Source organism: Arvicola amphibius, chromosome 14 (assembly GCF_903992535.2).
Source record: "Arvicola amphibius chromosome 14, mArvAmp1.2, whole genome shotgun sequence".
In the NCBI taxonomy this organism is placed as follows: Eukaryota; Metazoa; Chordata; class Mammalia; order Rodentia; family Cricetidae; genus Arvicola; species Arvicola amphibius.
Genome location: NC_052060.1, coordinates 16,195,489 through 16,209,415, shown reverse-complemented (window position 1 = coordinate 16,209,415; position 13,927 = coordinate 16,195,489). Strand labels below are relative to the sequence as shown.

Below are 13,927 nucleotides of genomic sequence, written 5' to 3'. Positions count from 1 at the left end.
TAGCTAAGGGTGTCTTGAATTTCTAATCCTCCTATGTCTGCTGGCCCAGTGATAGGATTATAGGCATGGCCCACCACAGCTAATTCACATGGGTAGTGGGGTTTTAATAGAAGTTTTGCTACTACCTATGTGGTATTGGTGAGTCCTTTGTATTCTCAGCTTTATGGATGATTCTGAGACCTCTTTCAAATGTTTATATTTTGGTTTTTAAAATGTGTATATATATATATATATATACACACATATATATGCGTGTGTGTATTATATATGTATATATAATATATGTTATTATGTGTGTATGCAACATGAATAGCATCCATGTGGAGGTCAAAGGACAGTTGGCAGGAATCTTATTTTCTCTTTCCACCATGTAGGTCCCAGGGATTGAATTCAGATTGTCAGGCTTAGCAGCGGGCACCTTTACCCGCTGAGCCATCTCACCAGCCCTCACATTTTGAGTGTATACACACAAACTCAGACCTGCTCATGAGAATGGATTAATGCACAAGAGCGTGTGCAGGTGGGAAAGGAGAGACCTAAGATGATCGGGGAAAGGTTGTTACAGGAAGCGAGTTTGCACCATGGCGCTAAAGGCAAAGCTAGAGCTGGGCTGGCCAAGAAGGCAGCTAGCTGGACTGGGGATAGTGACCACCACATCTACCTGGAGTTTTCGGGGTTCCCAGGGTAAGCACCGCTAGCAGCCTGTGGTCCTTTCTCTTCCCCCTGCTTCTTGCTTTGTCTTGTAGGAGAGGAAAGCTGCATGAGTGGCAGCTATGAAGCCAGACCCTGGGGCTAAGACCCTCCCATGGTCATCCATGGGATAGAAACGTAGACAGGCAGGTTGCTGTGAGTTCGAGGCTAGCCTGGTCTATCTACAGAGAGTTCCAGGACAGCCAGTGCTATACACAGAGAAACCGTCTCAAAAACTGGAGAGAGAGAGAGAGAGAGAGAGAAGAAAGCTTGCTTATGTTCATATTCTATAGGTTCCTGGTGTGACCGAGAGCCGTCCCTCAGTGCTACGGGGTGACCACCTCTTTGCCCTCTTGTCCTCTGAGACCCACCAAGAGGACCCTGTCACCTACAAGGGTTTTGTACACAAGGTAGAACTGGACCGTGTCAAGCTGAGCTTTCCCACAAGGTGAGTGTTGGGAGGACCAAACAACCAAAAACAACCTTCAGACATCTAAGGCCTGGAGTTAGGAGGTCTTGTCTCCAGAGATGACTAGGACCCTGAACACAGGGCAGGGAGACCCCAAGCTGTGTGACTTCACCTCCCAGAGAGCTTTGTAAGGACCTCTTGGGAGTAGAATGGTAGGAGTTGGACAGGGTCCTAGCTTTTTACTGCCCATTCCACCTAACAAGAATTCTCCCACTTAATTCTCTGCCTAAAGCCTCCTGAGCCGATTTGTGGATGGGCTGACCTTCAAGGTGAACTTTACCTTCAACCGGCAGCCCCTTCGGGTCCAGCACCGGGCCTTGGAGTTGACAGAGCGATGGCTACTGTGGCCCATGCTTTTTCCCGTGGCCTCCCGTGGGGTCTCGCTGCTGCCCTCAGATGTGAAATTCAAGTGAGACTGTGGGCAGGGGTTTTGGGGGGGCTCCTTGGGGTATGGATATTGGGAGTGGGGGCCCAGAAGCCTCTGGGACACTGGATGACTTCAAGCTCATATTCCTGGACCCCTGTGCCAGGCTGTATGACCGGAGTCTGGAGTCAAACCCGGAGCAGCTTCAGGCCATGAAGCACATTGTGAGGGGCACCACCCGGCCTGCCCCCTATATCATCTTTGGGCCTCCAGGTACCGGCAAGACTGTCACGTTGGTGGAGGCCATCAAACAGGTGAGCCTGAAGCAGAATCCAAGGCCTATACTGAATTATGCATCCATCCCCCCAACATTTGTTTGCAATTTTGATTCCCTCCAGTCTCCTGAATATTCCCACACCTGAACAGGTCACCCAAAGAGGAGGTAGGGACTTAGGGTCATTATGACTGTTGAGTGTTGACTTGTAAACACGCAGATGTGAATTTACCAATATCCGATACCAAAGTGTCATCTAGACTAGCAGGCATCTGGGACGCAAATGCAGCCCGAGTCCAGTGGCATAGGAAGCTTCTGCCCATACTGTCCTTTTCTTTTTTTTTTAAATATTTATTTATTATGTATACAATATTCTGTCTGTGTGAATGCCTGCAGGCCAGAAGAGGGCACCAGACCCCATTACAGATGGTTGTGAGCCACCATGTGGTTGCTGGGAATTGAACTCGGGACCTTTGGAAGAGCAGGCAATGCTCTTAACCTCTGAGCCATCTCTCCAGCCCCATACTGTCCTTTTCTTTGTCTCAGGTAGTGAAGCTCTTGCCCAAAGCCCACATCCTGGCCTGTACACCATCCAACTCAGGGGCTGACCTCCTCTGTCAGCGCCTCCGGGTCCACCTGCCCAGCTCCATCTACCGTCTCCTGGCCCCCAGCAGGGACATCCGAATGGTACCTGAGGACATTAAGGTATATAGGAAGTAGAGGGCCAAGGGACAGTGGATGCCTGGGAGGTTCTCAGAGCACCTAAGACTTGCTGCATGGCTTCGGGTTGGTCAGGGCTCCTCTGGGGACTTAAGTTTCCTTTTCTGCATAGGGAGGGAGGGAGGCAGGTAATAAGTGTTGGAGGTCCAGAGCCAGGGTGAGCGTGAGAAAGGAAAGAGCCAAGCTGATGTCCCGTCCTTCCATAACCCACAGACCTGCTGTAACTGGGATGCTAAGAAAGGAGAGTATGTATATCCCGCCAAGAAGCATCTCCAGCAATATCGGGTCTTAATCACCACCCTCATCACGGCCAGCAGGTAAGGGATGGGCAGGATTTGTTTCTCACTTGTTAGTAAAGAGTAAAAGGGTATAGGGCTAGGGAAAGAGGAAGGGTTCCTGAGGGCAGGGTGAAATGAAGGGCCAGAGTTCAGGATTGGTAGCTGGGTGCCTGGGAATGACCCCTGCTTGGCCTGACACTCCCAGGTTGGTGTCAGCCCAGTTTCCCATCGATCACTTCACACACATCTTCATCGATGAGGCTGGCCACTGCATGGAGCCCGAGAGTCTGGTGGCCATAGCAGGTGAGGGGGCTCAGCATGGGCAGTAGGTACACCACCCCACACCAGCTGGGTGAGTCCCACCATTTAACCTTTCTCCCGGGCCTCTCAGGACTGATGGATGTCAAGGAGACGGGCAATCCAGGAGGGCAGCTGGTGCTGGCAGGAGACCCTCGGCAGCTGGGGCCTGTGCTCCGTTCGCCGCTGGCACAGAAGCATGGACTTGGCTACTCTCTGCTAGAGCGCCTGCTCACCTACAACTCCTTGTACAAGAAGGGCCCCAATGGCTATGACCCCCAGTTCATCACCAAACTGCTCCGCAACTACAGGTATCGCTGCCCGCGCCTCTGCTGCTTGTCAGGTGAAAGAGGGGCTCGCTTTGGCAGCCTTCTTACAGCTACCTGCCTTGTGACTGAGCAGGCCCACTGCTTCTTGGACCAATGGTTTATCTGCATACCGGAGGTCGCCAGGCCAGAATATGTCTGGATGGGTCTAAGTTTCTAGGCAACCCAACAAGAAAAAAGAAAGGCAGGGAGCATAAGTTTTTCCATAAAACCATTGTTAGTTGAATTGCATATTCAACTCAGGCAGATATACTTGTGGTTTTTCTTTTTTGTTGGGTCCTGGGACTTGAGCCCAGGATTTTGCACATTGCTTTCAAGTGTTTTACCACTAATGTACATCCCTAACTCTCCTCTCCCCTTTGAGATGAGGTCTGCCAGTGTTGTCTAGGCTGATCTTAACCCTTGGCTCGAGCAATCCTGCCTCAACTTCCTGAGTAGCTAGGATTTTAGGTGCACACCACCCTCACAATTTTATGTACTTCTTTATGTAACGTCAGTGCTTAGGTGTGAGTTCTGGACTGTCGGTAAGAGTTTGATAAATCTGGGACTGGACAGATGCCTCAGCAGTTAAAAGTGTTGCAGAGGACCTGTGTTCAGCACCCATGTCAAGTGGCTCATAGCCACCTCTAACTAACTCCAGGGGGATCTGACACCTTTGGCCTCCACGCCCCACACATACAAACACACATAATTAAAAAGAATAAAAATCTTTTAAGAGTTGAGTAAAACCAAGCCGTGGTGGCTCTCTCCTTTAATCCCAGCACTCAGAAGACAGAGGCAGGTGGATCTCTGTGAGTTCGAGGCCAGCCTGGTCTACGAGAGCTAGATCCAAGATAGCTAGTGCTGTTACACAGAGAAACCCTGTCTCAAAAAACAAAACAACAACAACAAAAAACCCAAGCATACAAACAAACAAAAAACGGGGTTGAGTAAAAATAAGCCGGGCAGTCGTAAATGCCTTAATGCCAGCATTTGGAGTTTGGGTGAGACAGGAGGATTCAGAGTTTAAAGGCTAGTCTTGGCTGCAGTCAGACATAGTCTCAAAACGGCAGGGTTGAGATGGCTCAGTGGGTAAAATTATTTGCTGTACACATACCTAGCAACCCAAGTGGAATTTCCCGAACCCGTGATCCTACTTAGGGATAGAAGGAGCGAACTGACTCCTCAAGGTTGTCCTCTGACCTCCACACGCATGGCATGGCATGACCCACACCACACAAGGATGACTGTCAAAGTATGTAAATGCTTTTGTGTTGATGCTTTCATTGGGTGATACTTTCACCTAATTAAGTAGTGCTGATAATTTGTTTTTGGACTGCCCTTGTTTGGCAAACTAAAACCTGAGGATGGGTGCTAAATTCTTGGATTTGACTGGTCAGTGAGAGCCAGGCCTGGCTAGCTCGGCTTTCTGTCGTTACAGCGTCGATGAATGTGTCCTGGGCATGGCTGGAGGACCAGAGACTAGGAGTGGGGAGCAGGTGGAGCAGGGCTCCCCCGAGGGGCCTGGATCTTGTTCTTTCTCCTCCTGCCTCCTAGGTCTCACCCCACCATCCTGGACATCCCCAACCAGCTGTACTACGATGGGGAGCTGCAGGCCTGTGCGGATGTGATGGATCGAGAAAGGTTCTGCCGCTGGGAGGGGCTGCCTCGGCAGGTGAGGCCAAACAGGGCAGGGCTCCGACCCTGGACCCCTGCGCCGCCCTCCTCCGGAAGGCACCGAACCCTCCCTTTGTTTGTCACTGTAGCCTGGAACCCTTGTGTCCCTAGCTGGGGAGGAGGGAGATCAGCCTGAGGGGTTTCCTCTCGCTTCGTCATGTCCAGGGCTTTCCCATCATCTTCCACGGTGTAATGGGCAAAGATGAGCGGGAGGGCAATAGCCCATCCTTCTTCAACCCCGAAGAGGCCGCCACAGTGACGTCATACCTGAAACAGCTGCTGGCCCCTTCCTCCAAGAAGGGGAAAGCCCGCCTGAGCCCCCGGAGCGTGGGCGTCATCTCCCCATACCGGAAGCAGGTTAGGCCCCCCCCCAGTCCAAGACTAGGACTCTCTTTGCCCGCTGGCACCCTAGCTAGCTGCCGGCCTCTGCCTCCCTCTCTGTGAGGGTGAGGGCATGAGAGAAAGGCAGCTCTCCCCTCCCTCCAGGTAGAAAAAATCCGTTACTGCATCACCAAACTTGACCGGGAGCTTCGAGGACTGGATGACATCAAGGAGTTAAAGGTGACACATGTCCCGTGTTCTCTCCCAGCCTTCCATGTGCCTCTGACGTCAGTCTGTGTTGTGTCCCGTCCCACCCTGTTTCCTCAGAATGAAACTGGGGTTTCCCCAGGTAGTTCTGAGAGCAAGCACCATTTCTTTTCTTATCAGTCAGGTGTGCGGCCTCTGCCCTAGGATGAAGTCCAAACTCTCTAGACCAACCCTGCCTGTCATGTGATGTCTCCTCGCTCCCTCTGTCGCTTAACTCTTGGTCTGAAGGGGCAGCTCAACACTGATTCAGATAAAAAATCACATGGAGAACTTTAATAATGCCACTGCCTGGGTCCCACCCAGCCAATTAGCTGTCTGGAGGAAAAGCCAGAGTGGGTTTTTGCTATTGTTTTGTTATTTATTATTTATTGTTGGCTTTCAAGACAGGGTTTCTCGGTGCAGGTACCCCTGGCTATCCTGGAACTTGCTCTGCAGACCAGGTTGGCCTCAAACTCAAGAGATCCGCCTGTCTCTGCCTCCCGAGTGCTGGGATTATAAGCACCATCACCACCTGGCTTTTTGTTTTGTTTTGTAGCTCCACAGGTGATCCTGACATGCGGGGCCAGGATTGAAAAACCACCGCTTTATGGTGTACAGACCTCTCCCTCAGAAATTCCGACCAAATTAGGGACTGTGTCTCCAAAGAAGAGAACTCAGCTCAGGGCTTTCTTTGCGGTGCCTGCCACTTGATTGGATTTGAATCCTTTCCAGGCCCCACCCTATAACTGGCTCTGTCCTTCAGGCCTCCACAGCAGGCAGAACTAGCCTCTTCCTGGCCCCGCACTCCCCTCAGATAATCTACAAGTAACCAGTGGCCTGTCTGTACCTTCCTGGCAGCTTTGCCCCCTAGAGTGGGTTTGTCGCCATGGCTCCTCTTAGGTCTTAAGGCCTGCCTCTGCCCTCTAGGTGGGCTCTGTGGAAGAATTCCAAGGGCAAGAACGAAGCGTCATCCTCATCTCCACCGTCCGGAGCAGTCAGAGTTTTGTGCAGCTGGATCTGGACTTTAACCTCGGTTTCCTTAAGAACCCCAAGGTTTGCAGGCTTGTGGGTGGCACGAACGTGTTCTCAGGGCCTGTCCCTACTATGACATCACCACTTCTTCCTTCCAGAGGTTCAACGTGGCTGTGACCCGGGCCAAGGCTTTGCTCATCGTAGTGGGCAACCCCCTCCTCCTAGGCCATGACCCGGACTGGAAAACGTAAGCATTCCCACCCCATAATTGCTCTTGGTGACCACGAGTCTCAGCCTAGGGCAGGTGTGTCTCTACTGAACACTTATACTCCGTTAGTCCTCAGATCTATTGGTGTTCACGGTGCCCACCCTGAATTATTAAGTGAAGCTGGGCCACTCTGCTTTCTGCCTCTCTGCTCCAGCCAGCCCTACACAGCTCCCCATGCCAATGTCCCTGTACCCCACAGATTCCTGGAGTTCTGTAAAGAAAACGGGGGGTATACTGGATGCCCCTTTCCTGCTAAACTGGACCTGCAGCAGGGACAGGACTTACTCCAAGGTCTGAGCAAACTCAGCCCCTCTACCTCAGGTATGGATGGGCTGTGGTGGTCCGAGGGATCGGGGGAGGCATTGCTGTGGAAAGAAGTGGCAAAGAAAACCAAGTATGTCTCCTCTTCCTAGGACCCCACCGCCACCAAAATCTCCCCCAGGAGCGGGAGGGTGAAGGAGGCCTGTCCTTCCAAGTGGAGCCAGAGTGGAGAAATGAGCTCTGAAGACACAGCTGCCGCCTTCTCACACCAGCCAAGCCTTATTGCTGCCTATTCCTCAGAACCCAGCTCACCTGTTCCAGCAAGAGACAGGAAGGCTGGGACGTTTACATCCCCAACCCTTCCACCCCTTCCTCTGCTAGGGAAAATTAACCCAAGCTGCTAAAATTTGGAGGAAGGGGGAGGAAGAAAAGCTTTTTCTTTTTTCCATCTCCTTCGCAGTACTGGGGATTGAACCCACAGCCGCGAATATGCTAGGCAAGCAGTCTATAGCTGAGCTGCTTCAAGAAAAACAAAATGCCGTTCTATGCAAAAGCCTCTTGCTTACGCCTTGCTTGCTTCCTGTGCCCCCCAGCTGACCCTCCAGGAGGGTATCTGTCCAGAGCCACACCCCTCTAAAACTACGTGGAAGACAGGAAACCCAGTGGACAGGGAAGCCACCCACAGGCTTCTATGTTTAGCCAATGGTACGGACCACTCCCCTCACCCACCCAGGCAGTCAGCCAAACATGACCTCATCCTTTAGTCTCCACCCTGTCCCCTGCTGCCTCCGCCCCCAACCCCGCCTCGGCAGACAGGGGCCCAGCCTAGCCAGCAACTCGAGAAAAAGATGGGACTCCAGGCTCACAGCCAAGGTAGGCCAGTAAAGACAGGAAGCTGCCACACATGGTGCAACCTTTGACCTTTATTCATGTCCTGCCCTCCCACTGAGTCAAGTCAGAGGTGAGGCTACTACCCAAAGCAGAAACGCCACCCCAGACTCCTCCTGTGAGCCAGAAATATAAAGTGCTGGTGTGTGATAGAGGGAAGGCCGAAGGGACTATGAGCCCTAACCGTGGACCAATGCGGCAGGAGGAGGGGCCCTGCTCAGGAAGGGCAGGACACTAGCCTGGTTCCCAGAGGCAGGGAGGAAAGGGCCTACCAGCCCCCAGGTGGGGCTGGGAAAACTCATGCAGTCCTGGGCAGGAAAGAACCAAAACAGAAACTGGCATCATGGAGCCCTACAAGGGTGGAATGGGATAGGGGTATTTTGAACCCCTGTGAGGGGGAGGGAGGGAAAACTGAAGAGATCTTGGGAAACTCAGAGAATGGGACAGCCCCTCCGGCGCTTATTCTTGCGGACCTGTAGGCCAGCCCGAGTGGCCATCTCAAATACCTCCCGCACCCCTTCCTTAGTCTTGGCTGAGCACTCAAGGTAGCCAAAGGCACTGATCCTGTTCGCCATGTCCCGGCCTTCCTCAGATCGAACAGGCTCCTGCAAAGATGAGATTGGGGGGGGTCACAAGAAGAGGCAAATAAATATCCTCTATACGCCCTGCAGAACACCCAGCTACCACAGGCAGCTTCCAGGCTGGGGCCGTAAGACCCAAGTTTGCCATTTCAGAATTCTGTCTGTTCTCTCTTCCCACCCAGCCTGATTCCTACAGTGCCCACTTCAACTCTGAACAAGCGCCCACCACCCAACTGACCTCCGTTCTCATTTTCCTCTAGAGCTCCTCCTCCTGTGGTGATCCCCCAACCATAAAGTTATTTTGTTGCTACTTCATAACTAATTTTGTTCCTTTTATGAGTCATGATGTGACTTGACACACAACCCCCAAAGGTTGAGAGAACCCCTCTTTGAGTCCATTCTCCATAGCTACCAGAATGTTTTTTTACTTACAGCCTGGACATCTGTCCCCAATTAAAACCTTAATTATCCTCCCAGGAGAGCCTACCTTCCTTACCTTGCTCTAAATAAAACAGTGCTCTGGCTAGAGTCCTTCAGCAAGTCTCTGAGTGCACACCCCTCTGAGCCTTTCTTCAGCCATTCATAATGCCCTCCCTCCCAGGGCACTGCAGTGGTCCAGCCTCCAAACCCTCATTTGACACAGCTGCCCCCTGGGGATGACGATGGCTCTTCATCTTAGCCCCAACTCCAAAGAGACCAGACCTTAAGCTGGAATAAGTTTTTTTTTTTTTTTTTTTTTTTTTTTTTTTTTAAATAGCCTTGGACAGGTGACTTCTCTGACACTTTAGGTACCTGTGGACCCTTCTAGTTCTCCCAACACGCAGGCCCAGGACGGCAGAAGGTGAACATCACAGTTCCTGCTAAGGCTGGCTCTCGGCTGTTTCCATCCCAGGTTTTGACCCCCGAGGACCCTTCCTCACCACGTGCTGTCTCACCCACCTGTTTCATCTTGGCCAGCTCCCTTCTGGTGTGCTCATCTTGCCTCAGATCCTTCTTATTCCCCACTAGGATGATGGGCACATTGGGGCAAAAGTGCTTCACCTCCGGGGTCCACTTCTCGGGAATGTTTTCTGCAGAGATAACCTCAGAAGATGTAGGCGTGGGCAGAGAGCGGCAGAAGCCCAGCCTTCCACAGCTGTCACCAGGACTACTGAACACGCGGTACCCTTGCACAGCCCCAAGCCCCTTGTGGTGGATGCCCTCACCCACACCCCAAGGGCTATTGTCTCCATCGCAAAGGAGACCTGCAGGGCCCAACACTCCCTCCCCACAGCCTCTGAAGATGGCAGACACCAAAGGCTCTCCATCCCTCCGAAGCCTTACCCAGGCTGTCAGGACTGTCAATGGAGAAACACATGAGGATGACGTCAGTGTCCGGGTAGGACAGAGGCCGGAGGCGATCGTAGTCTTCTTGCCCTGCTGTGTCCCACAGAGCCAGCTCCACCTGACACATAGGACTACTGAGTAGCTAGCCCGGAGATCCCAAACCTAACACCCCAAGGTCCTCCGAAGTCACTGGTCCCATAAACTGAGGATCATCTTTGCAGCACTCAGTATGTGCTGAGCCGTACTGACCAGTCACAAAACCAACAATCTAAGGCGGGCTTGATCTTTGTGAAGTATGAGCTGCCATTGTAAGCACCATTTAATTCTTACGGCAACCCTTTGGGGGTAGGTCTTGCCCTCATTCACATTCTGCAGTGGAGTGAGGTTGAGCCCAGAGGCAAAGGGGCTTGGCTCAGATTCCAGAGCCAGTATGCGGTCAAACCAGATAGCACATCCAGGTTTTCTAGGGCTCCAGTTTCACTTCCTAACTTCCAGCAGGGAAATGAAGCAGAGACGTGCGTGGGTCTAAGATAGGACACCCTAGGGCCCTATGGGAATGGGGGCAGGGTTCCCAGGCAGGAAAGTCTCGGCCTTCACCTGCTTGCCATCCACTTCAATGTCTGCGATGTAGTTCTCGAAGACAGTAGGGACGTAGACCTCGGGGAACTGATCCTTGCTGAAGACAATGAGAAGGCAGGTCTTCCCACAGGCCCCGTCGCCCACAATCACCAGCTTCTTCCGTATTGCAGCCATGGTTTAAACTGGCAGTCAAGAGGCAGGAGATTTGGGAGGAAAAAGAGAACCCAGTAAGGCCACTAGCACTGCTCTAGGGCCCCCCCCCAAGCTTCCATGAAAACCACAGCGTCCAGCAAAGGAAGGGAAGGGGGCTTGCCAAGGCCTGTTCTTGCCAAGAACCAATCCCGCAGGCAAAAGACCTTGGAATGCTGGTCAGGACAGGTCTTCCTGGGTGGGTTAGAACGGATCAGGAGAAGGAAGATGACACTTGGGAGCCAGGAATACTGGCTTAAATCTTGTTCACATGCAGATGCTCCCAAGAGACCTAGATTTATCTGCCTTGCCTATCAGCTTTTTTTTTTTTTTTTTTTTTTTTTTTTTTTTGGCCAGGATTTTGACTCATTAATAACCACTAAAATGCAAGCTAGAATAGACTGTCCCTCCATAGAAGTCATGCATGCCTGGTCACAAAGACATCAGCTACAGGTGGTGGGGCCGAGCAAGGAACACAGGTAGAGCCTCTAGGCGTTCCTATCTCCCGGACACTTGTGTTTTGTTGGGTATTTTGAGAAGAATCTTCAGGTCTCCAGTTGCCTAGTAGGTGGATGTGAAAGTCAAAGGACAATCCAGAACCAGTTCTCTCCTCCCTCCCAATGGGTTCCTGGGCTTGAACTAGAGTAATCATGCTTGCCTGGCAAGCCCCTCTGCCTGCTGAGCCATCCTACCCCAGGCCATGCTACTTTGACAAAAGTGGGAAACTGAGGCTCAGTGAGGTCTGGACACATTATTTAGAGCCTGACACATACGGTGGGTGCAGGGCAGGCTCTCAAAGCAAGGCGAGTGATCCAGTCTGTCTGTCCTATACAGCATCCCACAGCAAGAACATAAGCAGAGAAAGTAAGCCGGGGGGGACAGCGGGAGCAGCCCCCAGGACAGTAGGAGCAGCCGGCTGGCTCCCCGGCCCACCCCACCCCTTCCCCAAAGTCTCAAGTCACACAAAGAAGGCTCAGTCCTGGCAGATCACGGTCAGGCAGGCTGCCCCCCCACTCCCCGGGCCTGGCAGCAACATTGGGTCACTCAGCCCCTGACAGGGGACAATAACCACACTGTGAGGAGCCAGGCATCTACCACAGCACTGCTGTGACGGAGCTAATCCACTTGGGAATCACCTCCACCCACTCTCTGGAACAGCCCCTTCCTCCTAGAGACCAGCTGACCCTTAGGCCTGCAGACACCTCCCTGTGACTTTAGGAGAAAGGCCAGCTTCTCAGGGTCTGCATGTGTCCCGCACCCCAGCACACACGAACAAGCAGTTCACACCTTCACAGCTTCTCTTTCTTCTCAGGCTACTGAGGTCCCCAGGCCTACACAGACAGGGAGGGAGAGTGCCAGCCAGCTTGGGGCTAGAGATGGAGTCCAGGCTGTTGGTGAGAGGGAGGGAGCTAGAGCCCAGGCTGGGAGGAGCCCAAAAGAAAAGACTAATGAGGATCAGTCTAAGCTTGGTCCAGGCAGGGAGCAGTTAAGTAGGGGACAGTAACCCGATCCCAGCCCCAAACTTGGCTTTTCCTTTCAATCCCATATCCTGTCTGGCTCAGCTGGGCTCCTTTACACACCACCACCTCAGACCCTGGCCTGTGCCTGCCTTTTCGGAAGCAGAATACTCTAGCCCCGGGCTGATTCTTTTCAGTATCAGGCTTCTGGGTGGTTCCTCCTCCTAGACACACACACACACACACACACACACACACACACACACACAACTGGGATATGAGGGAAGAGGACATGAGTCACAGGGAATTTATAGGACTTGAGTACGCACAGCCCCACTGAGCATCCCCCACCACAAGGGATTGTTCTCCCTGATACCCCCAAAAGACGGAGAAGGCATTCACTCTGCGGCTGCTATCTCCTTTAAAGGAGAGGTCTGAGAAGTATATCCAGGTAACCCACAGGACTTCTTCCAACTCCCCCACCCACTCCCATTTAATTCAGCTAAGTCCAGCTGTCTACAGACTGGATGAGACAGCCCCGGCCTAGGGTGGGCAGTGTTGACCGTGGGAGATGACTACTACACGCTAGTCACTTCCGCATGCATGCGCCACTTGCTGTCCCACAGCAACATGGTTGGCACCAGACGGTAGGAGGCAGAGGCCAGAACTTCAGGGCACGGGCTTTAGAGCCCCCAGCTCAGAAATGTTTGCATCTAGCCTCTTCTTGGCCCAGAAGAGTTGGAGACCCAGGCCAAGCCAGGACCTGAGGCCCAAGGCCAAACGGGCAAGGCTAACACACTCCTGTGAAACGCAGCCCCAGAGGAACTGCCCCACTGACCCTAAGAGACCAGGAAACCTCAGGCATGGCCTGAAGAGGCATCTAGAACTTGTGGGGCCTCCCCCGGGTCAAAACACTAGCCCTTCTTATTCTCTTGGTTTCCCAGGTGATCCAACAGGCCCTTTGTACTCTGCTCTATTAGATCTAGGCAAGGAATCACTCTTCAGGCAATACCTCTTTCTTAACTTTAAAGCCAGAAGTGAAGGAAGAAATGGATCCCAGCTTTCAGCCCAATCCCCTAACACTCCCAAACCTCCCAACAGGGTAGGAGGCAGAGTCTGGGATTTTGGTGTTCTGGTTTTTTCCTCATTCTCAGACGCACATTCACAACACGAGAGTGGACTCTTTCCTTGTCGTCTCAACCTCTTAGTTCAGACTAGCTCCAAAAACCATCTAGGGCGGCGTCCAGACCCGCCAGGCAGTGGCAGCCCCCAATAGTCACACCCCGCCCCTATTCCCGCCATTCCCCTTCCCAGGCCAGAACTCCCCTAGTCGGCCCAAGGCCCTGTTCCTTACGCCTCGCCTGGAACTAGAGCGTCTGGGTAGGGTCGCTCACAGAGATCCAAGTGAATCCCTGGCCCGGCTAGGGAGGCTCAGAAAGGAAAGAGGTTCTGGTTCGAGAACGCTCTAACCCAGGAGGCTAGCGCGCCTGCCCCGCAGATCGGGGCGCTCTCCCATGGCCAGCCCGGAGCCCCCTCCCGGGCCGTTCCCCGAGTGATCAGAAAACCAGGAAAGTGCTTTCCTGGGAGCCGAGTTCCCACGACGCCTCGCCACCCCCCCAGCTCGGGCCCGGGTACCTTCCGCTCCACCGCCTCCAGCTGCGCGGCCGGTGCCGGAGGCTGAGACTGACCCGAACCCCGCCCCACTCTCCAGCACCGCTCCGGGGCGGGCTGGGGGGGGGGAGTCGACGAGGGCGGCCCTTAGCAC

At 53.0% G+C, this 13,927-nt stretch overlaps 2 protein-coding genes across 6 annotated transcripts in view; one reads left to right on the top strand and one right to left on the bottom strand.

Annotated features, from left to right (window-relative positions):
* Mov10 (Mov10 RISC complex RNA helicase) overlaps positions 1 to 9,139 on the top strand; it is a 25,058-nt gene extending 15,919 nt beyond the window's left edge. For all 4 annotated transcript variants that reach the window (XM_038311107.1, XM_038311106.1, XM_038311105.1 and 1 more), the window contains 14 exons: positions 984 to 1,138; positions 1,392 to 1,568; positions 1,690 to 1,837; positions 2,344 to 2,502; positions 2,731 to 2,834; positions 3,001 to 3,098; positions 3,187 to 3,403; positions 4,955 to 5,072; positions 5,240 to 5,431; positions 5,561 to 5,635; positions 6,569 to 6,694; positions 6,772 to 6,860; positions 7,081 to 7,202; positions 7,295 to 9,139. In XM_038311107.1, the coding sequence (XP_038167035.1) occupies positions 984 to 1,138; positions 1,392 to 1,568; positions 1,690 to 1,837; positions 2,344 to 2,502; positions 2,731 to 2,834; positions 3,001 to 3,098; positions 3,187 to 3,403; positions 4,955 to 5,072; positions 5,240 to 5,431; positions 5,561 to 5,635; positions 6,569 to 6,694; positions 6,772 to 6,860; positions 7,081 to 7,202; positions 7,295 to 7,386 (1,872 nt within the window). In that variant the 3' untranslated portion in view covers positions 7,387 to 9,139. The remainder of the gene's footprint in view (positions 1 to 983; positions 1,139 to 1,391; positions 1,569 to 1,689; positions 1,838 to 2,343; positions 2,503 to 2,730; positions 2,835 to 3,000; positions 3,099 to 3,186; positions 3,404 to 4,954; positions 5,073 to 5,239; positions 5,432 to 5,560; positions 5,636 to 6,568; positions 6,695 to 6,771; positions 6,861 to 7,080; positions 7,203 to 7,294) is intronic.
* Positions 8,046 to 13,927, bottom strand: Rhoc (ras homolog family member C). 2 transcript variants are annotated; one of them, XM_038311111.1, is made up of 6 exons: positions 13,798 to 13,834; positions 11,993 to 12,093; positions 10,535 to 10,698; positions 9,935 to 10,055; positions 9,551 to 9,681; positions 8,046 to 8,635 (listed from the first exon to the last, which is right to left on the bottom strand). In XM_038311111.1, the coding sequence occupies exons 3-6, from the start codon at positions 10,688 to 10,690 to the stop codon at positions 8,462 to 8,464; spliced, it is 582 nt and encodes a 193-aa protein (XP_038167039.1). In that variant the 5' UTR covers positions 10,691 to 10,698; positions 11,993 to 12,093; positions 13,798 to 13,834; the 3' UTR covers positions 8,046 to 8,461. The 2 variants fall into 2 exon arrangements, with proteins under 2 accessions (XP_038167039.1, XP_038167038.1); XM_038311110.1 differs by lacking the exon at positions 11,993 to 12,093 and having other exon boundaries at positions 13,798 to 13,927.

What these genes read in the sequence shown, in the direction of transcription:
- Rhoc (XM_038311110.1), bottom strand. Translation starts at nt 10,690, where the DNA reads ATGGCTGCAATACGGAAGAAGCTGGTGATTGTGGGCGACGGGGCCTGT. An exon ending in TGACAGTCCTGACAGCCTGG is followed by an intron (nt 9,682 to 9,934) that starts GTAAGGCTTCGG and finishes TTATCTCTGCAG; the next exon opens with AAAACATTCCCGAGAAGTGG. An exon ending in AGCTGGCCAAGATGAAACAG is followed by an intron (nt 8,636 to 9,550) that starts GTGGGTGAGACA and finishes TCATCTTTGCAG; the next exon opens with GAGCCTGTTCGATCTGAGGA.